Source organism: Zingiber officinale, chromosome 2B (genome assembly GCF_018446385.1).
Source record: "Zingiber officinale cultivar Zhangliang chromosome 2B, Zo_v1.1, whole genome shotgun sequence".
Taxonomy (NCBI): domain Eukaryota; kingdom Viridiplantae; phylum Streptophyta; class Magnoliopsida; order Zingiberales; family Zingiberaceae; genus Zingiber; species Zingiber officinale.
The window spans coordinates 94079287-94104562 of record NC_055989.1 but is presented as its reverse complement, the minus strand read 5'-3'; the positions used below and the strand labels follow the sequence as shown (position 1 = coordinate 94104562).

Genomic DNA, 25276 nt, shown 5'->3' with positions numbered 1-25276 from the left:
TCTTTGTTGTCAATAACCTTTTTTAGTTCAACTGTATTATTCGAATTATTAATGGATTGTCCAACAAAAGCGCTCAACGAGTGCGGACCTTAGAGAAGGAGTCGTCGAAAGATCTGAACCAAGTAAAAAATTACTTGTGTTAACATATGCTTGTCTTTTTTTTTTCTCAATTCATTCTCCTTATCTTTTTATCTGCTACGTATTCTCAACTTTTAAAAAAACGACGATCATTATTCACCCCGTCTTTATGATCCAACATTATGCCCTTTTTCAAAAGAAATTATTTTTCTCAAAAAATTGTCTATTATGAGAAGAAAGTTTTTGATTGACAAAAAAAATCATTTATCATGATTTAAAAAAAATCTTAAAAATAGTTTTATGAAAGAAACATACCTAATGTAGAATCAACCACCACAATATTCATGGATCAGATCATCTACAATTCCACTTTATAGTTTAAATTTTTTTAAAAAACTCTCGTAACAGTCACATATTGAATGGAATTGAAAATATTTTAATAATAATTTGTTATTTTTCACATTGGAATCAAAACAACTTTCCCTAAAAGAACAGTTGAATCTTTTCATTCATTTTATTTTATTTTTAGAACGAACCGGTGAATGGAATACTAGAAACTTGTTCCTAACATTCTTGGCTTGGAAAAATAAATACAAAATATGTGTGTGAGAGAGAGGACGCTCAGGAGTGTAAGGTAAAGATGTGTATATCAAAATCTTATATATATCTACTCTTTGACTCTCACTGTATAGCAGTATCCCGTCATATTTTTTCTTTTTTTTTTCTATTATAACATCGCTCCGTCAAAATTTAATTTTCTATTATAACAGCGCTATGTCAAAATTTAAAAAATCCTAAATTATTTTTCTACTATAGAATCATCATATTGTAACCACTATAATTTTATAACGAGTACTAGACCAGTACATTATAACAACTATAAAATCATAATTACTATAACATGATTAAAGTCGTAGCTACTACAACGTTTGTAATTGATACAATATTCTGATCTAACTATTATAACAACTATGATTTCATAACTGCTACAACATATTAGTTCTACAACGTGGTTAGACCAAAAATATTGTAACAACTACAGAATTATAGCTATTACAATGTTCTGATCTAGACACGTTATAGCAGTTACGATTTCATAGCTGCCACAACATAATTAGTCCAAAATATTGTAGCAGCTACGATTTCATAGTTGTTACAACGTGATTAGACCAGAATATTATAATAACTACATAATCATAGCTTCTACAATTTAGTAAGACCATAAATAAAATTGTTGTAGCAACTATGGTTCCGTAGCTATTGTAACACTGTATCTGCTAATTTTGACGGGGCACTACAGTAAAAGAAAATAAAAAAATCCCACAGAGTATTACTACAGTAAAAATTGCCCGGTGAAAATCGGTCATAATTGGCAGCAGGAGTTGGAAGCATATGCGCTATATAAAAAAGAGAAGTCCGGTGCACAAAGCTCCTGCCATACAAGATCCCGAGAAAGGATTCATTGTACACACCCTTACCCTGCTTTTTTGCAAGAGGCTGTTTCTAGGATTCGAACCCATAACCTTTTGGTCACATGACAACAACTTTACCGTTGCGCCAAGGCTCCCCTTCAAGCATATGTGCTATATATATATATAAAATTATCCTAGAACTATAATTTGTGAAATATATTGAACCTCTTGCCTGTTTATTAGTATATATCAATGGATTTATTGATATTGCATACATTTCTACACTATGACTGCAGCATTACCGTTTTCCAGTATCCTTTCGATCTGCTTTGTCTGCATCAGTGTTGTCGACTCCAACCATATCAGTACTCTCATATGGGAGCACCACCACAGGTGCCGCATGAACAGCAGCCCACCGTTCTCTTAGAAACTTCATGACTTTGATAACCATTTTCCTTCGGAAGTCTAACTCACGCGTAAAAAGATCGAAGATAACGAAAGCAAGAATATACTTAAAAGGAATCACAAGGAGAATAATAGCCAAACCGAGAAGCACCATAGCCATTTCAGATGTCACCTGCAAGAAGAGCAAATAGAATTAGTGTCTTCTACCTCAAGCAATCTTTGAGCAAAGCAAGGGTGAAATCGTATTAAGTTTTTAATCCAAAAAGTCTTCCATATGATTACATCTTCCACTTAAGATTGACACTCCCGTAGGGTAACTTGATTGCTTGAACAGCAAAGTTAAATGAAAAAATCTATTTCAAAAGAGAAGCAGGTCTATAAACAAATTTCTTATGTGTATGAAGTAGCATAAGAAATTGTCACATATTTGTCGATCTAAAAGAAGCATGCAAATGACAAGAAAAAAAGAGGGCTTATGCAATTTTATAAGGATTGTATCAAAGTAGTTAATATCAAATTATTTCTGCTTTCTTTCAATACACCTACATGGATATGCTTAAGAGAGGTATTTAGAGGGAATTTCACTGGCAGGTGCTCGCATAGTTGATTCTTAACCTTTTAAATTATGGTACCCCTACAGAACAAATGATATTTATAATTAATAATTAAACATGTTCGATGCAAGCAAAATTTTTGAGACCAGCAGCAATCACACAGGAATGGAAATGGCGATAGCATACCTCAGGTTGACCAGATAACAAAATAGTCCTAATTTTAAGGAGAACAATGTTAACGTTCTGAAGATAGTTCTCGATGTATGTCATGGCATCCTTTACAGCAATTATTTTCTGGATTGTATTTGAGGGTGGCTGATCATGTATTACTACTCTACCAAAAGATCTTCCTAGACGCCCTTGTTCTTTGAGACCCTTCAATAAAAGCATAGTGGTAGCCATAGTCACAATGGTTGCCGGGAGCACATAAGACAGTAAATTTCTGAAAGTAAAAGGCAACAGATATGGTTAGGAAACCAAATGTAATCTTTTATTGGCAAAAGAAAAAAACAATGCCATATTATTGAAGAAACAAATGGAGATGCTTTTCAAAGCAAGTAAATGCCTACCTAACGCCGAGGCGATTTAATTCGCAAGAGAAACATTAAAACAAACAAATCCAAGAACAATAAAAATCAGGGATGCATTCTTTATTACACAAAAGATTAATGATGTTGATGAAAGAATTTACAACAAGCAGATGATGCAAACTGGAAAGAAAAGATAATCCATCTGAACCTCCTGCTGTATAAATGGAAAGACAATCTAGCCCCCAGGGCTATGGTGCAACGGTAGGGCATCCAAGTTGTCACCCAGGCACCACGGTTCGATCCCCAACTATGACGTATTTGTAAAAACTTTTCCTCCAATAGGACGCGCAACCAAAGGATGTTGGACTTTTGGACTGGCCGCCGCGAGCGCTTTCCAATTTACCCTAGTGGTCGGTGGAAAATTTCCGTGGGGTCAGGCCAGTCACCCAGGGCTAGTCAATGAGGCTAACTGGGTTTATTAATTTTTTTTTTGGAAAGACACTCTAATTTAACAGGTTGGTTCTGTAGTTGTTTGTGGCCTTTCCCACTTGAATGAGTCATTTCTATCAAGGTTCAAAATCTCAAGGCATGCCGGGTTTATCTTTGACTGGAACTGTACCCAGTTTGGATCATGCTGATGTTCTGACTTATAGTGCTAGTGAAAAATCAGAAGTGGAAGCAAGAAGGAAATGAAGAAAAAAGAACAAGAGATGACATCTACATATTTTGTTTTGCACTTGGTGTTACATCTAAAATGATACAATTCGGATAGTATGTTGGGCAGACAAGCTTAAAAAAAATAATTTATTTTGACATGTACTATAACATGCCAAGTGTTAGCATGACACAATATGCATCCACATAATTGATAAAATGACATAGGAAAGATTAGTTAAGCGATTAATATCGAGTTTTGATAATTTACTAGAAGAATATATTTTGACCATATGCACAACACAATACAAGATTTCAATACATGACTTGTATATTGACCTTCACCAAATTCTCAGTTCTTAACTCATTTGTTTCTTTTGGGTACAGAATCTGAAAGAAATGGGAAAAAAAAGAGATGACATTTAAAATTTTAAATTATTTCGACATGCATCATAGCATCTCAAGGGAAATTAAGTGTTATCATGACTCTATATTCATCCATATAATTGACACAATGATTATATTCATCCATATAGTCGACACAATAATATAGAAGAGAATGCTATGTTTTGACCATAGCACACGACACAAGACAAGATTTCAAACAATGATTTATATATTGACCTTTGGTCAGCCAATTCCCAGTCCATCATTTGTTTCTTTCAGGTATACAAATTATGGTTGGCTTAAACTAAGAATGAGTTTAATTGAAATTTCTATAGAAGACTAAAATATCATGGTCATTCATATTTTGGAGTATGGTTTGGTCTTTTACTTTATTCAACCTTTCTTTATGGATCACAGCTGGGATGAACAATATCTACCTTCTAGGTCTCTTTAGATTATGGGGGAACAGTTACCTATTTTCAATATCATGATTAAGGCGAAAGCCATAAACAAACTCAGGGGACTAATTACATAACACTAACATGGCTCATGCAACTCTAACTAGCAATGGCTTGGTTCCCTCCCTTGTATTTTCTCAAGTCTGCAACTAAAATATCCCTCTCGTAAAACATGCACATATCTTTGAGTGACAAGATGCAATTCTAGTATCGTGCCGACGCTCTGATGATAGATTGGAGGTTGAAGGAGGAAAGAGATGAGGCAAAGGAGACATTGTTGTGTTAAGTGATATCGAGTTTCGATAATTTACCAAAATGATAGGTTTCTACCAGCATGGTACAAGATTTAAAATCATGTTCGACACAACAATGTTTCCTTCCTATGCTTCATCTCCTTCCTTTTTTGAATTCCAATTCATTATCGACACCATGCATTGAAACATCGGCACAATATTGAAACATCATTGTAGTAAAACAACCAAAACTTCGACACAGCTCGAATTTTTGAACCTTGTTAATATCTATCACTACAACTATATACATTCTGGAATTATATGCATCACTTCTTTAGGATATTCAAATACTATGTTTTCTTTGAGTCTCTGAATTAAAAAAATTTAGCAGTAAAACTTGAAAAACACACAAAAAATTTCAAGTATCTAAAAACAAATAAATTATCTACATACCTGAAAATAATGGTATAAACAATGAATAAAAAAGATAGAGTTAAACGTGGCTTCTTCCACTGCCTAAGCTCGTCAAATTTTTTGGCAACCACTACCAAGGGAATCAAAAGCTCCTGAGGTCCATAAAGATTGAACAAGTTAATCAACTAAAGGAAGAATATAACTATGGATAAATAACTGTTAATAAATCAAAAGATTGCTCAACTAGAGGTTCAATCATCTTGATCGGCTACATCAACCAGGAGAAGATAATTGTTCAGACAAACCCAGATTAATATTTCCAATTGCTTATTAATCACATCAATTTAAGATTTTAAAAAACTACCTAAAATATACTTAAAAATCATAATTATAGATGAACCAATATTAAAAATTAATTTATTATGATTAAAACAATTGTTGATATATAACCAGAATAACCAACTTGCAATTACTTTTCAATTAGAGAATTCTAGGATTTTTTTGGATGTATTTATTATTTGGATAGTTTAAAAATATAAAAAACGAATTATTTTTCAACTCCTAAGTCAATTATGTCAAACTGTGAACGCTCATTTTTGACATTTTAAGTCATATGACAAGTCAACTTGATTTTGTGAAGATTTTGTGAAGACTACCGTATTTAACTAGTTTTTGACTATTTTTCTTTTTCCACATCTAGTCTATGAAATAACCTGAGTTGAAGATATCAGGTCTGTGAAAGTTTACAATAAGACAAATAGAAATAAGATAAGAATACATGAAATGTAATTTCAGTAATAAGAAAAGATAACAAGATGGATGAATATGAAATTCATGTAAGATTTTAGATATCTTCAACCTATTACTAAACAAAGAGACGTCGACGAAGGCATCACTGATAAGACGAAGAATGTATTGGTAAAAAGGAGAGGATCTTTTCTACACAAGTGTGATTGTGATTGTTGTGTGCCTTTTAAGTTAAACGAAGTATTGGGCTAATAGAAAGCAACATATATAGAATATTAATGTATAAGAGATAGGAATGCTAAGATGAATGTATAAAACTATTATGAAGGATAAAATAAAAAATAAAAAATACTAAAGAACAATTTAGTGTAACTCTAATATATGATAAAATGAGTGAGAAAAAGTTGAAGTGGTAACATCATGTTCAAAGGTGTCCAGTAAACTTTATAGTTAGAAGATTTGAATTTGATTAGAATGAAATGTCTAACAAGCGAAGAGAGACAAAAAGAAACAGGGTCGATGCAATAAAAAAAATTGATTTAAATATCACTAATGATATATCATGGTATGGATCTCAATAAAGGAATACAATACTTATAAAAGACCACAAAAATTTAGTGCAAAAACAACTTATTTGAGACAGACAGGACTTGATGATAATGATATGATATTTTCTATGACCTATATGTAACACCAGTCAATATTGGTTGGTTAAGCATCTGCCAAGTATGACTTCTCAATTATCATACAATTAAATCTACCTAAAAAGATCTATTTAACAATGATTATTCCCACTCTTAGAAGTAATAAAAATACTTGTCTTTTTCACAAAAAAGTAACTATAATATCATAAGATATATTCTTTCACCAAAAACCTTCAAATACACCTCTGTATTCCCCAAAGACTTATACGCCCATTCAAATTTCTTCTAAGAGAAGCATGAGGTTTTCAGTCAGGTATATCATGAAGAACTTCATCAAGGTCATCTAGAAATCCTTTTTGATTTGGTCTAAAAGATATATACAATTATACATACAAACAGATAAGTAAAACTTTGAAATTTCCCATTACACAAATATATATATATATACAAGAATGGGAATGACCATAACCAGGTTTTCTTGAACCAAATCCAGTGAGTGCCTGGATATATTTGAATCAAAAATGACATAACTAGAGTTGTTATTCTCCTAGCCAGTATGCCTCAAATTTCATGACTCTCTGTACCGGATTTGATGAGAATGTACAAGGATACCAGCAAAGTTCCATAAATTTGAACCAAGTGATTTTTTTTTATTACCAAACTGCAATAATGAGTCCCTGCCTAAACCCAGTGTAAGTGGATAAGGTAAAGCACATAGGAAAATTCAGAGTCTTCCTATTCTAATGGTGAATAAAGCAAGAGATAAGGTTAATTATGGAAAAAACACAACCACAAGAATATACATAATTAGCCAAGTAAATGTGGCATTCAAAAATTCAATTATTACTTCACACATTATTTTACTTGGACATTAATTGAGCTGGCATGATGGTAATTTCAACATGCTAAGGATCTGATCCTCTGAATATGTATTACATTTCATGCTTTATCTAAGACACGATGATTAATTGTCTTATTTAGCTCCACATGCTCATTATGTTTATTCATATGGCACACGCTATAGCACTTCATAAGGTAGAAGCTTAGTCAGTGTAAAACACAGATTTCTACCAGTAAAACCATTAAAGAGTTCATAGATGGAGAAATTAATACCTTGAAAAGATCAATATTGCTTGGGATTCCTTTGATCATAGCTGCATCAATTGTTGCTCGAGTCTTCTCCACTATTCGATTTTTCACTTTGCATGTCAGTGCTGCCCTCTCAACAAGACTTAGATCACCTACAACAAGTTTTTTTGCCAACACAATCCCACGTTTAACTAAAGAATTCCTCCAGAAGGTGACCGACATGTTATCTGACCAACTTGGTGATTTCATCCACTTGCGCAAGTACACACTTCCATCTATGTCAAACACATGATTACTAACATCAGAAAGGTCTTCAACAGATCTACTCCACTCAACTCGTTGATAATTTGTTCGCTCAAACTTTGTTATCAGTGGCCCACCCCAAAAACTTAAAGCTAAAGTCTGCAAAACCACTTCACCATAAGGAACAGTCTGTAAATATGAGAACTGCACCAGTTTAGCTGGATCCTCTGACAGTCTTCTTATAAACTGAAGACATTGTAACCTTGCTATACTGTTTGCTGTACTTCTAATAACTTGTCTCCTTCCTTTATGAGAACCATATACATAATGGATTAATGGGTCATCATCACTTGGTCCATAATCACGTACAAACTCATACATTGAGATAATTTCATTAATGGAAGCATGCCAAACGTCTCGTCTCATTTCACCACCAAAATCAATAAATTCAAGGATCCAAGTTTCTGAACTGATATAATATGATGTCAGAACTATGATAAAGTCAGGTGTATAGAAAGCAAAACTTTAATAACCTGTAAGGCTATCACAATTCAAAGTGAAGCTAAAAGAGAAATCTAAATGTCCAAAATTTATATTTTGAGTTAATACTAATCACGTTCAAAATACTTATTGATGTTTTTATGTTCATGACAATGTACTGTAAGCTACATTATGGCCGAACATGGATTAGAATCTAAAACAAGTTTATGCACTTTATATCATTATGCTTCAAGGGAGAATGGAAATAGATGTGTAAGCATATAAAATTTACTCACTTGAGGCCACTAGTAACAGATACAGCAGAATCAAAAAATTTTGACCCAAGTGGTCCAACTTTTGTTTTATCAACCCGTGAACCATGATGCATGAGTTCCAATCTCACTGATTTTTTAGTACCTGTCAGTCCAATGGCCTGCCAATATCAATGGAATTGAAAAGACAGTTGGGCTAATATCTCAATAAGTTGGCTAAAAAATGACAATGTCAAATATACTGGAGTTGTCTATTTTCATCCAAATCAAATTACATTATAATTATAGAAAAAAGACATTCACATATGCAAGTGTTCACAATGAGAAGAGTTCAGCAGGCAAATAAGCATGACAGCATACTACAACCTTAAGAAAGTAACATATATGTGCAACCTAATGTCACAAATGTAATTACTTAGCAGACAATAACCAGGTCTAAAGTCTCATTCCGAGTCAGGGTATTGGTCCTCAGCAAGAATGAGATATGTCAACCATGCTGGTCCTTGGAAAAAGATAGTTGATTCATCCAAAAAGAAAGGTTGTTTACCTCAAAATATAATGCCCTATCAGTTAGAGTCAGATTTCCAGGCCATGCAATGTTATCCTCCCATTTTAAAACAGGCCGCCTCCTGCTTGAGCCAATGCACAAAAGTTGCTCATTGGGCAACACATTGTCTCTGTTTTCATATGATTGTCTTGCCTGATGTACCCTTTTTACAAAGTACAAGCAAGTGTTTAGTCAAAAGAGAACTAAACAAACATAGATTGTTTAGTTAAAAGAGAATTACAAAGTACAGAGAAAACAAACTTGGATGAAATGAAACATAATAGGGAAAGAATACAAGTCTTCCCCATCGAAATAAACATCAGCAAGCTATATATCTAGAGCAATATGGCTGACAGAATGATGTATTATGAACTAGATGCAGTCATGCAGATAGACTGTTAATAAATGTATTTGCACACAAATTAAAAGTTCAGACATACTTCAAAAGTTCAGAAAGATATGTTGTCCATAAACTATAAGACATGCCTTCTTCATCTCCAACCAGTGCCTTAAAGAGATGGTGTGCTGTTGATATGTCTGCCACACCTGCAATAGTTGGAGCTATTCGAACAAAAGCTTCTTCTCCAATTACTTGGCCCTAAGTTAAACAATTCCAGTTATCAGAAATAATCTTTCATTTGGCAAATTTAAACATATAGATTTCCAGTGAGATAAGGAAATTACTCACTAAATTAGCAGGACAAATGATCAACAGAATTTCCTTGAAAATGCAGAACATTGCAAACTTGCAGCACCAATGAACAAAAAAATGCATAGTCGGAAAATAGCTTTCTCAAAGTCCTCAACAATAAACTTCATCATGGACCATGTGGAAGGTACAACAAGTTGTGAAATAATGAGTCTCTACCTCCACTACCAGATAATTAGCTATTTTATAAACAGCTTTTAGTTAACAAATAAGAGTAGGGGCTAACAGAATAATCAAGAGCACATCATCAAGATCAACTCTTCATATTTGTTCCAATTATATGTTGTCTGCTACATGTATCTTATTCCTTCATGAAGCTCCATTAATTATTAAGATTCAAATCAATGAAATAATATTTTTATTAGATTAATATGTTCTTTAGCCTTCCTCTATCCATTATATATTACAGCTTTCTCTCTAATAGATTTAACTCTTCTAACTATACAATCTACACCTTTGAACACATCCATACCATCTCAACCTATTTTTCATTTTCACATTTATAAACAGCTTTTGCCTTGAAGTTTTTCTCCACAACTTAATCTTTGAATTTAATTTAATTACACTCCCATCAAGTAACACTCTCATTTCCAAAAACATACATCAAGGAGGTTTCTCTTGGGTATGATTGATTTGATTAGTTCATCTAATATTGACGAAAACAGATAGAGACACAGTGAGATGACCCTTAATATAATCTATAGGAAAATCATCTACCACACTCTCAATCTCAAACACCAGTACCAATATTGTTATACATATCTTATTTCACATTAATGTAATTTCCAGATATTCTTTTCTTTTACAAAATCCAGCTTTTCTAAATAAATTCATCTGCAAACTTTCTTATTTTCTATGTACTTTCTTACTAAATCAATAATATCTATGGTTTCGAGCATGATATCAAATTGATTCTTAGAAATATTTAGTTTCCATTTTTTGTTCACTTCGAAATAACTCTTTCCCAAAGTTTCATGGACTCATCAACTTGACCCTTCTATAATTAGAACATTGTATATCACCTTTATTCTCATAAATATGGACAAAAAGGCTATTTCTCCATTCCTTAGATATCTTATTAATTCCCCAAAATTGGATAAATAACTTAGTTACTAAATTATACTTCAAAACTCTTAAATTCTTTCAAACCTCAATGGGATCATCATTCGGACTTACTCTTTATTTACCTTCAATTCTTTAAAAAAAGTTCTTTGCCATCACTTTCTCTCGATAGGTGCGACACACTTTCTCTCTAATGTTCTCATTTCTTATCTATCCATCCTCTTATGTCTGCACATCCACCTTAATATCCTCATCTCTGCGACTCTTTATCTTCTGTTTGATTCATAATCCAATATTCAACTTTATATAACATAAGTATATTATCACTTTATAAATTTTCCCTTTAAGTTTTACAAGTACCTTATTATCACAAAGAACATCAGGCACCCTCCTCTATTTCAACCATCATTTTGTAAAAACGATTCTAGATGCTTAAAGCTCTCAGTTATTGGTAACACGTCATCATATTTTGTCTTTACTCTATTAAACGTATCTAAAATTACAAACAAATCTAAAATTCATAAATCTATCACAATTTTCAATCTCTAAAGACAAATTTTTTTTATAGAAATTGTCATGAAATATTTTTTTACAAAAAAATTCCTTAATTGCATTATCATTAACAAGATACTTTGAATTTTCATTTTTTTATACATCTAACATACCAAGTCTTTAAATTTTCTTTTTCTAGCATCTACAATCACTAAGTCTCTACATTTTTAGTGTTATATCCCTTTCTAATTCTTAATTCCTAGATGCAAAGGATAAAAAGCAGTCTAGTGCACGAAGCTCCCGCCAATGCGGTGTTTTAGGGAAGGATCTATTGTACACAGTCTTACCCTATTTTGCAAGAGGTTGTTTCCGAGACTCGAACTCGTGACCTCCAAGTCACGACAGCAACTTTACCATTGCGTCAAATCTCCCCGTTTTAGATGCAAAGGATATAATATAAAATAAAGGTTTGATTATTTTCTGATGTTTAACAAATCATCCTGATTATTCAATGCACCAACCATCTAGAGCCAGCTACTGCAACATATTCCAACATTATGCACTCAAGTCATATGTTGTCCCAAGATAAGTAACCTTGTACAAAAATAGCATAAGCTGCATAACATCCTCAACCTTGTTTAATCATCAAAATGTAGAAAAAGAACAATAATATATGTATATTGATAATGGTTGAAAGAAATAACTCTTGTTCATAAATAAGGTGCAAAACATACGCCTTATTTGTTATTACAGTGTGTTGTGTTAAACATGCCATAGATCAATATACTGAAACTCCACATCATATTGTTTTAAAATGCTATAGATCAATATATTTACACAGTGATAAACTAACCTGGAAGGAAGAGTTATCTTGCAAAAATTGTGAATTTTCCTTAGTATATGGCTCCTCCCATGCAAGCATAGTCACAAAAATAAGCCTCTGAAATACTAGTTCCTGGCATTTGTTAATCAATAAGTCTCCAGTAAAAAAAGATTCTCAATAATTCACATGGAGTTACAGAATTATATATCAAAAAAATAATATTGGACAAAGTGATATTTTATACAGACAACAAATATCCAGCAACTTCTTGCTTGTGGTGATTTTCTTCAGTAAAATTAGTAAGGAAGGACTTTTTAATGGATGTCTAAAAATCCATAAAGAGTCAAATGTAATCTTCAGTGTCACAGAATATCTTTTTCCACAATAGGATTAGTAATTATATTTCTTCATATATTTTCCCACTAAACCTAATGTTTGAAAGACTTCAAAGAGTCTTTCTCACTCCACCTTATTATTTCTTCAATAAACCTTGTCACCTTGATGTGAATTATCCTTTTACTAATTGTGTGGTTGTGATGTGGAACTGAGTGAAACCAATCAACCTGTTGATGCTGATGCAGATATCTTCTCATAGGAACCATCAAATTAGATCAAATAGTCGAAGCGATAAGTCAAACCTGGTTGACTTGATCACATGAAATTAGTCACAAAATTTCAATTGATTCCCATGGATCATGTGGTTTGGTTCAAAATAAGACATTTTATTCAGATGAATCTTTCATGAGAAAGAAGGACATAGAGCGAATTGAGCCCAATTGACTAATTGATGCAGGCACAGGATACATAGTAAGGCAGAGAATGGTGAAATAGGATCATTCGGTCAAACAAACTGACCATATTACACTAGAATAGTTCTATTTTTTGATGCATTTTCATGAATCAAGTCATTTTAGTTGAATGTTTATTGTGCCATTAGATGAACGTGTTAATAAGTATGCTATATATATGTGATAACTAATAAGAATGTCCATTAAACAATTACTGGTTAATAGCATTTGAGGAAAAAATTCTTCATTATTGTTGTGTGTAGTGTCCAAAGGTTTTATCCCCTTCCTTGGAAACATTAACAATCCATTCCTATTTTTGGTTGGACTATAGAATGAAATGGAAAAAAAAAAGAAAGTAAATTAACCACAATTTGGGAGAACTTTGGTCACCTTGGAGAGCTTCTGCTTGCCAAGATTGTTGAAGAAGGGCATCACCTAGAGTGTGTTCTTCAGTTGAAGGATGTAGGCACTGTGGTTGTCGTTTGACCATCACCACTCAGTCAAGAGCACACCTAGCACATCACCAAGTCTAAAATGATGTTTTTTCTTGATGAGAGGGGAGACAACCTTGTCGTAGCCTTTGCCACCACCACTATGGCCATGAGAGTTAGGGAGAAGTGGTCTAGTGAGAGTGGAGCTGAAGCAAAGGAGGACGAGTTTCTGGGGACAAGGAATGCACGTCCAAGGATGATGAGGCAGGAGAAGATCTTCGCAAGGTTGTAGCAGCAACAACAGTGGGAATGATGACTTTGATTGGAGAAGGGAAGGACCAAAGGAACTCCTATTGTTGTTGACGACATGGTGGCAGATGGGGCACTAGTTGAGGAGCGAGGAGAACTTGGTGAGGATGTGGATTCAAGCTCAATAAGGAAGGTGTAGGAAGAGATGGAGAAATACACAAGGAGGGTTCCATGACCAATGGAGGTAGTGGGGAGGGGGGGAGTACAAGAGGGTGGCATTCAACGGCAACTATGGGGGAGCCGGGGAGGTACACAAGGAGGGCATGAGTTGGATTTGGATGAGTAAATTTGAGATATTAGGTGCCGAATGTTGATTCTAATTCTTGAGGGATTTATTAATTTCATTCCACCTTAATAAATACAAACCAAACAATGGAATTGATTGGATTGATAATCAACATTCAGGAGTGATTTGTGTGAACCAAATGCAACCTAAGACGATTCAAGGTGAGTCTGAGGCTCATGGCTAAAAAAGGGCAGCAGGGTACACGAAGCTCCCGCTATGCGGGGTCCCGGGGAAGGATCCATTGTACGCAACCGTACCCTACTTTTTGCAAGAGGTTGTTTCCAGAATTCGAACCCGTGACCTTTTGGTCACGGCTAAAAGTTACTATTTCTCCTTATTGTTCCATCACTTCAACAACCACCAACATCAACAAATTGATTCTTTGTCTCCAAATCTTTCAATTTTAACAAGGAAATTTCCTACATCTCTTGTTGGAGTTCTTGTTTCCGATTAATATTGTGTTGATCTCTCATTCATGTCATATAATTCATGTTTAAGCAAGTACTTCAGTTTTTCTGTTCATTTTTCCAACTCATAATTATTCACTATCTTTACTGTATTTGAACATCTGTTTATTGACAACTACCTAACCAGATCTTTCCTTTTAAGAAAACTTTTTATATCTATTTTGTTCGGAGAATCTGGTATTAGAGAAACTAAAAGAATCATCAGTGGCGAAGGCTTGAGATAAGGAATTTTGGGGTCACTCCACCACATCTCATAACAATGGTTCAACATTTCTTCACTTGAACCTTCAACGTTTTCTACAGCATGCAAAATGCTTGTGATAAGCACCACATGCACATAGCTGGAAGTAGTAGCAATAACTGAAGTAATCATAAAAACACCAAGGGAAAAGATACTGACAATATTCTGTATATCAGCTTGAGTGATAAAATGTTGATATGTATTCTCAAGAAAGAGTCTCTAAATTGATGACCATTTGCAAATCTCGACCAGATCATTAAGTAATGCCAATAAGTTAGTCTACCATATATCACTGACAAGAAGAAACACTTTTCAAGGAAAAATATATTCACAGACCTTTAAATTTGGATGGACATCGGAGCTATCCCGGGATAAGTACCTAAAGCAGCAATACTCTAGCAAGCTCCTACCGTACTTCCTAGTGGTAGATGGGGCAAGCGCTTCGAATATCTTCTGCATCTTCCGGCCCGTCAAACCGCTCATCCTGCACACTCCTTGCACACAACAGATTAAAAATCAGCAACCTGATAGCACCATAAACGACGACGAGGATGCCACTAATCATTTGCATCCTGAGGTCACAAGGAAAGCATCCTCCTCACCTCCCAAATTGCTCAATGGAGATGGCAGCAGCAAACGAAAGATACCCATCTGGAGTGTCCCGATTCACCGTTAGCTCTGAGGCCATAAAGATCTCTTCTTCGACGGCTATATCCCCGGGATCTTTATCAGTAGCATGCTTCCCCCGCTGTCCAGGCTTCATGAGAGGCGAAGCCACCTCGGCGAGCCGTGTCCGTGCCTTGAGAAGCCAGGAACGAATTCTCTCCTGTGCCGCGCCTGTTAGGAAACGGGATGCAAAAGGAGGGATAAAATTCAAGAAGAGTGAATCAGTGCATTAAATACAGCCAGAGCTGGATTTCAAAACCTGAATTGATGTCTGCTAGCTTCCAGCCACCGCCGCCTCCTTCAGAGCGTATGACGACGAGGACAGGGTGGCGATGGTGGCCTAGGAGGCGGCGCGAGGAGAACAAGGTGAGGCGAGGGAGGGGGCGGAGAGGAGAAGATTGTGGGAGCATGCTCTCGGTCGTCGGTCGGACTGGAATCGGATTCGACGAAGGCAAATCATCACAGCTGATGCTTGATCTGGTCACCCATCAGGCTCGGAAGAGATCGATCGGGAGGCAACGGAAGAGAGGAATGGGATGAGAGCGGCAAGAGGCGTCGGAACTGGGAAGTTCGAGCGAGCGTCAGACTGGAGAGCGATGCGATTGCGAGCGCAGCGCGGAAGGATAAGACGGTTGGAAGCCCAACTTATATGGCCTTAATAAAATCAGATTAATTAAAAATATAATAAATACAAGTTTTTAATAAAGGCGTTTTTTTAATGTAAAAGAGGGGGATGATATATACGACGGCCCGGAAACTTGAATAAATATATTTATTTTATTTATTTTATTAAATTAATTTATTTTTAATAATAAGATCATTAAAATATTTATATTATTTATTGGGATCATTTTGTGTATTTTAAATGTTAAAGTACACTAGATTTGGGTTAAGTGGCTCAAAAATTCATTTTAGGGCCCTAAGTAGGCGAGTAGAGTAAAATTTAGGTAAACCATTTTGCCACATATATCTGGAAAGAAAAAAATATAGGTTGACCACATTACGCAAAAAGATATATGTGGTAAAATATTAATTGTTCCGCTTGGACAAATTTTGTCCCGACCGGCCCGACATTCGTGTGTGCAAGTCGCGCACGAGTCAACTTAGTTCAGTGTAATCCGGGCTCTGAATTTGTACCCCCTGCGCACTCACACATAAGAAAAAACCTTTCGCCATACATTTATTCACATTCTCAATGTATATGTATCAATATAAACCAATAAAGATACCAAGAAACTCTCAATGTGGGACTAAAGTCCCATGCACAATAGAACTTCTTCTCTTCCTCTTCTCCATTCACACTTATTCAACACTTAGGGGGCGTTTGGTTTAGGGTAATAGAAGTGGGGAATGGGAATGAGAATCATTGATTCCCATTGTTAATGTTTGGATTATAGGAATAGGAATACAAATAAGGGAATGAATCCTTAAAATTGGGTAATAACTTATTTCCATGTATCTCCCCTTCAATGAGTCATTACCCTATTTTCAGCAATCAAAATATTCCCTTATTCCAAAAATACCCTTGACTTAAAACGAAAATTTTCTCCATTAATATCAAATATCAAAATATATTTATTTATTTTTTCTTTTATATCACTTATCTCTCCTTGTTCTCTCTCATTATATTTTCTCTCTCATCATTTTATCACACATTTTCTCTCTCCTTAATCTCTCCTATCACACTCTCTTTCCTCTTTTTTCTCATTACACTTTCTCTCTCATCATACTTTCTCTTTCCTCAATCTCTTCCATCACACTCTCTTCCTTCTTTTTTTCCTCATCACACTTTCTCTCTCCTCAATCTCTCCCATCACACTTTCTTTTCTCTTTTTTCTCATCACACTTTCTCTCTCATCATACTTTCTCTCTTCTCAATCTCTCTTATCACACTTCCTCCTTTTTTCCTCAACATACTTTCTCTCTTATCATACTTTCTCTCTCCTCAATCTCTCCCATCATATTCACTATTCTCTTTTTCTCTCACTATACTTTCTCTCTCCTCAATCTCTCTCATCACACACTCTCTCCTTATTTTTTCTCACTATATTTTCTCTCTCTTCATCCTCTCTCATCATACTTTCTCTCATATCATATTTTCTCTCATCATGCTCTCTCCAATCACACTCTTTTTTTTTATTTTCTCTCATCACACTTTCTCTCTCTTCATTCTTTCTCATCACACTTTCTCTCTCATAATACTTTCTCTCTCATCATATTTTTCTCTCACATTCATCTTTCTCTCACATCTAATTTTTTCTCTTATTTTCTTTTAAGGGTAAAAAAGGAAACTTTAATTTATTCCGATAGAAGATATACAACTAACCAAACATTGCTTTTAAAAGTGATATCCATGCTCATACCCATTCTCATTCCACAATACAATGATTCTCATTCCGATTCCTATTCCTAGGAAAGAACCAAACGCCCCCTTAGTGTGGTTTACATCATGAGGAAATGGTTGTAGGGGTGTGTGCCCATTGTTTGATGGAGAGGCTTCTTGCATTGGCCTCAAAGCAAGCTGGCCAACATCCCAGTGTGCCCAAGAAAGCCATGAGGAGGAAACACATCGTCAAGATTCCTAAAGTCTTTGCTCTCGCCGGAGACTTGTTGTATTGGCAAGATGAAAGTTCAGTGGGGAGCAATGAAGGTAAATCTACCACTCTATTCCTCATTTCAACTGAAACAATATATAAAAGAGCAAGAATTTATATGATAGATTCATACTGTCACCAACATCAGAAGTGAATCAAACAAGAACAAGCATATGGTTCAGGCAGTAAGGTGGAAGAAGAGACTGGGGCAACTCCTTCAACTGAGGCAATCGAGTAAGGCAAAATGCAACATCAGCTCAAATTTAGGTTCAGGCAGTAAGGTAGGAGGATCCAGTGGAGGTCAGGTGTTTAAAGAGTTAAAAAAAAATAAAAATAGAAAAGGCTTCTTTTAATCTGTAAATTACAAATTAGTGAAATCCTAAGGATTTAAGGGAGGTGAAACTGCTACGAGTCTCTATATTTTGTTATTTTAAGCAGTTTAACTCTTTGTATGCATCTCTGTACATGGTTTAAGAAACACAAAACCTGCATGGTCCAACATGCAAGATCTTTGAGATTAGAGAAGCTGTTTCTGTTCTTAATTATAGCGAGGCCGCTGACACAAGCCACAATTCGGAGAGGGAAAAGTGTAGACCTGTGAGAAGATATCGTCTGGTAAATTGAAGTATTTTGAGAAATAGTTACATTCTGATGTGGCATCGTCGAGGCTAGATCCTATGATCCAGAATATTCTTGATCAAAAAAAGACCATATTCATTTATTGGTTGAGTGGACTGGATCCCACATGTTAAACAGATAGGATCCAACCCACCCAATCAATGAATGAGCAAAAGACCAAGACTAGTCCGGCATCGTCGTGTCGTCGATGATAGACTGTAATGCATATCCCAAAGATTGTCTGAATGCACCAAAGAGAACTGTAATGCATCAAATGGAACTCTTTTTTTTTTTTTTTTTTGCTACAGGAAGAACATGGAAATCAGCTTACATCACGGTTATCATGTCCAATATGGCGCACAGCGGCCAAAGTAACTGATGGGCTGGTAATTATATCGATACACTATTGTTTCCAACAACTGATTTATATTTATATGAATGTCACAAGAACAACCTTCACTATTTCTCTAACTCTATGATATGTTCCAATTCATAGGGCCTTCCCTTGCTCCCTGGCCACAGAAGTCGAGAGGATGGAGAGACTACGGTTCAAAAACGTCAGAGCAGATTCACAATCCAAAATTATTTTGGTGATTGAGGATGGCTCTTCGGTTGTCGATACAGATCCAATAGACATAGCCGCATATGACTCCCGAACACTTCTCAAGTTTCCCAAAAACTGCAATGCACGATGTAAGACAAGTTACACAGTATGCAAATAATTGTTCCAATTCAAGAACTACATTATAGTTTGTCTGATCGACTGATCTAAAGATGTTAGGAAAAATATTTTCAGGAAGCTTAAGGTTCGAACATATTCAGTAAGAAGACGACTGAACATGTTTGATGACACTTACGCTGTTAGATACTCACAAAAGAAGAACAGGAATAAAAGATAATATAGTACTTGTGTCCCTGTTAGACAAATTAATTTTCAACTGTGAAGAATAAAAAAGAGTTAAGGACACTCTCCAAGCTACGTAGGGATAAAGACGGCCTCCTAAAAAATTATGGCATAAAACCTTTCTATCTAGAGACAAAATACTAATAGGTAGGATTTCTCCTAAAGATTAATATTTTCTTAAATTATGCCTTGCTTTTTTCCTATTTTTCCAACTATGGAATCTCTGATTTATTTTGCATATTTATTTTCTGAGTATCAGTATGAAGTTTGCATCTCTGAGAGGATGAGTACATAATGGACTCAGGAAAATGATACTTTGGAAAAATGATTGTGTAAAGTGGATCAACTAACAATTTTTGAAAAACTCAAAACGCACATACTAAGTATACCTTTAGAAGTGTATTATAAGCCTCCAACAGACGATTAGAAGCGGGACCAAACCCATGTAATTGTGGCACTTCCATCATGTGAGTCCATGGACGAATTTCCTGTAATACATTAGGCAAAATAAATTAAGAAACATGAGAAGAAACAGACATGGGGGCATGTAAATCTCATGGACATGTCCAAGAAACCAAGCAAAAAGCGGTCTGAATTTCAGCAGGTTTTCCTCAATCATCAAATTTGTTTAAACGGACTTGTGATATATGAATGCCCTTTCGTTCTTCAAGCTATACATACTTAAAAACAAAAATAATTGAACAGAAGTTAAAGAAGCATATTACCTTTGTATAAATCAAATTGAAAGACTTCACAGTTTCAAGAAAAGACTCCAAATTGGACCTCAGCTTTAGCTCTACCTCCGTATAGTCTTCATTAGGATTGTAATCATACTGGTTAACACCACCAATAACAAACTTTAGCATACACTAACAAAGAGATAAAACCATGATAGGGTTAGGTTCCTTTTAGATGAATCACTAAAGGAAATATGGTTGATAATTCAAGAAAACAATCACCAGTGCATTACTTCGAAGTTTAGGTTCAATAGATCTGAGTGAAGTTAACTGGAAATTGCAGAAATTTTGCTTGTATAACTACTTGTTTCACTTCCTCCAGAAGATTTGATCGTAGAGAGAACAGATTCAAGTACCTTAGATGCTAATTCCTGAACCATCTGCTGCAGATTTAAGAGTTTATTTGAATGTTCACTAAGCTTTAGTTCCAGTTCAGATATATCAGGCCTGAAAAAGAGGCACTTCTTATTCATTACTAGAACTCATAAAATTTGTCACACTTGGTGACTGAAACCTTTTTTTCCCACACAGATTTCAAGTGAAAAAAAAAACAAATAATTTAACTAGCAAGTAAACATAGCCTTATTTCAAGATATATGATGAAACTCCTATTTATGTTTGTTCAACAAGTATAAGTCAACAGGCTGTAAAATATAAGAAGAAAAAGATAAGGAAAGTTAGAATTTTTTATTCCAAAGACCATGCATATGATTTCCAAGCGGTAAACTATTTCAAACTAGTAACTCCCTTTAAGCATATAGGAAAAAGAGAACTAACACCATATCCAAAAAAAAAAAATGGAAGTAGAATATATAATAGAGAAGACAGGTTTATTCGTGAATATGCAGAGAGAGAGAGAGAGAGAGAGAGAGAGATTATTAATAAAAATATGTGCTACAGGGGGAAAAAGTTTAATCTGTAATGGACAATGGACTAGGATATCTACTGGAGATGTTAGTAACTAATTAGAATAGTGCAGCACACAAGGCTGTTAACCAGACTAGATGTTTCAAAGCCCACTTTTTTCTGACCCAAAAGACAGCCAGAAGTTTTGTATTATGAGCATATCTTCTGGGCTTACATTTATATATGCTCATCTGAATATTTCAATAATACATGAGAAAAAACCAAGAGCTTGAATGAATATACAAAAACATGTTACATACATAGCAATCCACATTAGTATGTGAAATTTTTAAAAGTTAAATATTTGTAGCATGGTTCTCTGTATATCCTATTAACATACCTAAACAAGAACAGACAAAATGAAACAAACCGTTTGGGATATGCTCATTACTCATTTGTTTTGCTTATAAACATGCTACTGACAGTTCTCAACTCTAGTATTATGGATTCAGATCAAAATCTTATATTGCTTACAAGGGGTAGACAGACTGAATCTGTACATCTGCTGGAAAAAGTTTCAACTCTTCTGCAAATATTTGAGCTTGTTTTTCTGCAATTGAATCTACTAACTGTACATCCTTAGCTAATTGTTCATCAACACTGCCAAAAAAAGACAAATCTGTTAGTGTTCAGAATTTGTAAGGTCTAGTTTGTTTGCATGTTGTGTTCCTATTCCTTGAGGATGAAACAGAAAAAATAGATGAACCATTATGAAGACTGAAATTTTGAGAACGCTAAGGTACTATACTACTGACCTCCATTCAGGATTATCAGCATATTGGCTTGCTTCAACAAGATCTACAATCAGATGAAGCATTTCAACACGTTCCTCATAGCTACCTTTTCCCTGAAACAAAGGTAGCATGATCTCAATGCAACCAGATGAAACTATAAATCCCCAAACACTTCTGGCAAAACCACTATAGAAGTTCAACATTTTCACTCTCATTAACAAAAGATTAGATTAATTTTATGCACGTCAAAATTCCATAGATCTACCATCCTAGACAGATCCATGGACTTATCTGGCTTACTACCAACAAACAAGTGGACACTGCCAGAAGTTATAGAAAATGTTTGAGGACAATGAAACAGAAATCCTAGCCATTTTGATGCCCAAAAACGAAGGAGGATAAGAAGTGGACAAAACAAGCAGGCACAATAGGTGGCAGCCATAGGAGAGGCCGAGAGGAGGAATCAAGGGAAGTGGAGGAGAGTGAGAAACAGTTGCATTCACTACAGTTCGACTTTCTGTCATCTTTCACTGTAATTACAAGTTTTGTCATCTACTACCACATAGGAGATGAGGAAAGTTGAGTAGATTCATACTTCTCCAATTCACATTATCACTCTTTACTGCTCAAGGAATAAGGATGTCATTGAAGAACAAAATAAATATCACTTGAATCAATACCTTGCCTGAATCATTACATAGTTGATCTTTTTTTCCTTTTTCTTTTTTTTTTAAATAATGTAATTAACTCAAATTTGTTGCTCATCATATTTTATTTAATTGTACAAATGCTAACATTTTCTTTAGTAGCTCAAAAGAAGAAAGGAATTATAAAGAAAGTGATGTTTTTTCTAAGGGCCTCATTTCCATTCCTAAGCTACAAAATAGCCATAAGTAAAAATTAAAAATCTCATCAATGAATATAAACACCATAATAATAGTCTGACGGAATAGGTATCTATCATACACTCATCCTATGGAGACATTAACCTCATCAACTATTAAAATTTTGAAATTGCATTAAGTTCCCATTTGTTGATAGAGCAACTATGTCCCATACAAAAGGTAGATTTTAGAAAGAAAAAACTAGTAGGAAGTATATGCAAAGGGGTCCTATTAAAAGGAAGAACTCTATGAAGGAAATCATGTTTACTGTCATTATAGTGAAACAGTTCGAAGAAGTAAATTAGCCACCATGTAATTAACATACTATGTGAGAGTGTGAGACCTAAATCAACATGAAAAAAAAAATTTCTATGTCATGTAGTTAAATTGATGATAGGTTGAAAGCATTAGTATTCTTCATGTCAATTGAGCCAGGAACATTATACATGGTAACTTATGTGAGCATGTAAGTCAGAAAGTGTATACAAAACTAGATGTAAACAGGAAAGAAATTTTTTTGCCTGATGATAATGACACTTTTTATTTGCACGCTGCTAACAGTTTTCGTCAGCTAACATATCAAAGCGGCTTTGATTGCTAAATGAAGTATTCACTCACTTGTATTGCTTCAATGTCAACTGAGCATGTAATGCCCAAAAAATTTGCTATCTCCGCTAAGTCTGCAGAATAAAAAAAACAATTTTCTGATTCACTGAAAAGGGCAATGCATGCACCAAAAGAAGACACGAAAACAGGACAGACACATTATTAGCAATTAAAGCAGCATATTACTTACGAATTTAGTTATGATATATTAAAGTTGTTATATCTTGAATATAAATGGTGAAGAAAATCGTTAGATAACATATTATAAACAAATAGAAAATGTTTCTATGCAGCTTTATATATTCTAAATAACAATCTTTATCAACAAACATGTCATCAAGATGAACTTAGCACAACGGTAAAGTTGTTGCCGTGTAACTTGGAGGTCAGGTTCAAGTCTTGGAAACAACCTCTTGCAAAGTAAGATATGGTTGCATACAATAGACTCTTCCCCTGGACCTGCATTGGCAGGAACTTCGTGCACTACCTAACCACTTTCAAGTATTCTAGATCAAAACCAATTGCAAAGGGATATGAGAAACTGTTAGAAAACATATCCAAGTGTCACTTGGGCAAAGAGAGTGGAAATAGAGACATACAATAATATTGTATAATAACAAAGATAGTGAGATGAAAGGGAGACATGGCACAACGGTAAAGTTGTTATTGTGTGACCTTGTGGTCACGACTTCGAGTCATAGAAACAACCTCTTACAATGTAGGATAAGAATGCGTACAATATACCCAATATGATCTGACCCTTCACGGACCCTGCATTGACGGGCTTCATGCACTGGTTGCCCTTATTAAAGGTAGTGAGATACTATGAAAATAAATATAAAACATTATAATTAATATTTTGAATTATTTGATAATCTCAAACTTTTTCTTGATTCACATTCAGCTATTGAATTAAATGTCCAATCCTTGTGTTTGTAAGTCATTTGATATTGGAAAAAAAATAATAGCACTAACTCAAAGGTAATGCTCCCTTAGGAACACAATATACTAATTGTTACTATTCAGATAATTATGCCTACTAGTAATGATCTTATCTAGTTTACAACATTTAATGGTCTTCCATTCTTTTACCTTGAATATCAAGTAAAGATGTCAGCTAGTCAACATATTGGTTGGTGAATACCAGGGGAAGAATACTTCAAATTGTCATTACATCCTAGCCCCAATTTTTCCTAACTAATGTATACTGCCATTTTTTTTTCCTTTTCAAGGAAAAAAGACATTATACTATATATTAGGTGTGTTTACTTGACAAAGATATTAAGACAAGTATGATGGATGCTGGACAAGCTAGAGGGGGGCGAATACCAAATATTCTTGCAAGTGACAATTAAGATTAGCAAGGTCAATCCAAATACAATATGCAATTGAAATGAAATACACACAAGAAAACACGCTAACATTTGGATTTAACATAGTTCAAAACTCTGATTCCTACTCCATGACCTATGACACATCAGCAAGTCACTCTCGAATACACTACTAGCTTTTCTCCTTCTCGGACTTCTTTTGAAGGTGGAGAAACCTCTTACAAGTTATTTGAGTGATTATAATTGAAGCTCAAAGATGAGAAGGAAGAGCGCAGAATAAGGAGCAAATGATCAAAAGAATATCTCAAGGACATTAGCATTTAAATGCTCCCCTCGGTCCTTTTTATAGGCTTCATTTCTTCAACTTCTCTTTGTTACTGCTGCATTGACGTCAATTAGTCAAGTGGAATCCACCAATGATAAATTAATGTACTATAGTCATTAGGTCAAAGATAAAAGACTCCCTTTACCTTTTTTGTTGTAGCATTAGTCGACTATCATTCTTCATTAGTCGACTGATAACAAATCAATTGTCTGTCCA

The 25276-nt window shown here is 34.7% G+C and overlaps 3 protein-coding genes across 5 annotated transcripts in view; all 3 read right to left on the bottom strand.

Annotated features, from left to right (window-relative positions):
• Positions 1–1685: 1685 nt before the first annotated feature.
• On the bottom strand, positions 1686–16034 carry LOC122046411. 3 transcript variants are annotated; one of them, XM_042607099.1, is made up of 11 exons: positions 15681–16034; positions 15358–15592; positions 15092–15239; positions 12264–12365; positions 9588–9745; positions 9148–9310; positions 8625–8761; positions 7630–8317; positions 5165–5277; positions 2636–2891; positions 1686–2067 (listed from the first exon to the last, which is right to left on the bottom strand). In XM_042607099.1, the coding sequence occupies exons 1-11, from the start codon at positions 15829–15831 to the stop codon at positions 1789–1791; spliced, it is 2430 nt and encodes an 809-aa protein (XP_042463033.1). In that variant the 5' UTR covers positions 15832–16034; the 3' UTR covers positions 1686–1788. The 3 variants fall into 3 exon arrangements, with proteins under 3 accessions (XP_042463033.1, XP_042463035.1, XP_042463034.1); XM_042607100.1 differs by lacking the exon at positions 1686–2067 and adding an exon at positions 2171–2529; XM_042607101.1 differs by lacking the exon at positions 15681–16034 and having other exon boundaries at positions 15092–15249; positions 15358–15538.
• Positions 16035–18896: 2862 nt separating this feature from the next.
• On the bottom strand, positions 18897–23558 carry LOC122046410 (AUGMIN subunit 7-like). The gene is made up of 7 exons (XM_042607098.1): positions 23417–23558; positions 21936–22027; positions 21655–21780; positions 20631–20721; positions 20263–20370; positions 19927–20025; positions 18897–19312 (listed from the first exon to the last, which is right to left on the bottom strand). The coding sequence occupies exons 2-7, from the start codon at positions 21995–21997 to the stop codon at positions 19124–19126; spliced, it is 675 nt and encodes a 224-aa protein (XP_042463032.1). The 5' UTR covers positions 21998–22027; positions 23417–23558; the 3' UTR covers positions 18897–19123.
• The window catches only part of LOC122046409 (AUGMIN subunit 7-like), a 14095-nt gene continuing 7715 nt past the window's right edge, over positions 18897–25276 (bottom strand). Inside the window, exon 10 of the mRNA XM_042607097.1 lies at positions 18897–19132. Within this exon, the coding sequence (XP_042463031.1) occupies positions 19124–19132 (9 nt within the window). The 3' untranslated portion in view covers positions 18897–19123. The remainder of the gene's footprint in view (positions 19133–25276) is intronic.

Bases quoted from the DNA above. Each gene is read 5' to 3' on its own strand.
- LOC122046411 (XM_042607099.1), bottom strand. From the start codon at position 15,831: ATGCTCCCACAATCTTCTCCTCTCCGCCCCCTCCCTCGCCTCACCTTG. The intron at 9,311-9,587 runs GTATGTCTGAAC...CTTTGTAAAAAG, and splicing joins TATCTTTCTGAACTTTTGAA to GGTACATCAGGCAAGACAAT. The intron at 5,278-7,629 runs GTATTAATTTCT...TATGGACCTCAG, and splicing joins GCAATATTGATCTTTTCAAG to GAGCTTTTGATTCCCTTGGT.
- LOC122046410 (XM_042607098.1), bottom strand. From the start codon at position 21,997: ATGCTTCATCTGATTGTAGATCTTGTTGAAGCAAGCCAATATGCTGAT. The intron at 20,026-20,262 runs GTAATATGCTTC...AATGTATTACAG, and splicing joins TCAATTTGATTTATACAAAG to GAAATTCGTCCATGGACTCA. The intron at 19,313-19,926 runs GTATACTTAGTA...CGTGCATTGCAG, and splicing joins CTTATAATACACTTCTAAAG to TTTTTGGGAAACTTGAGAAG.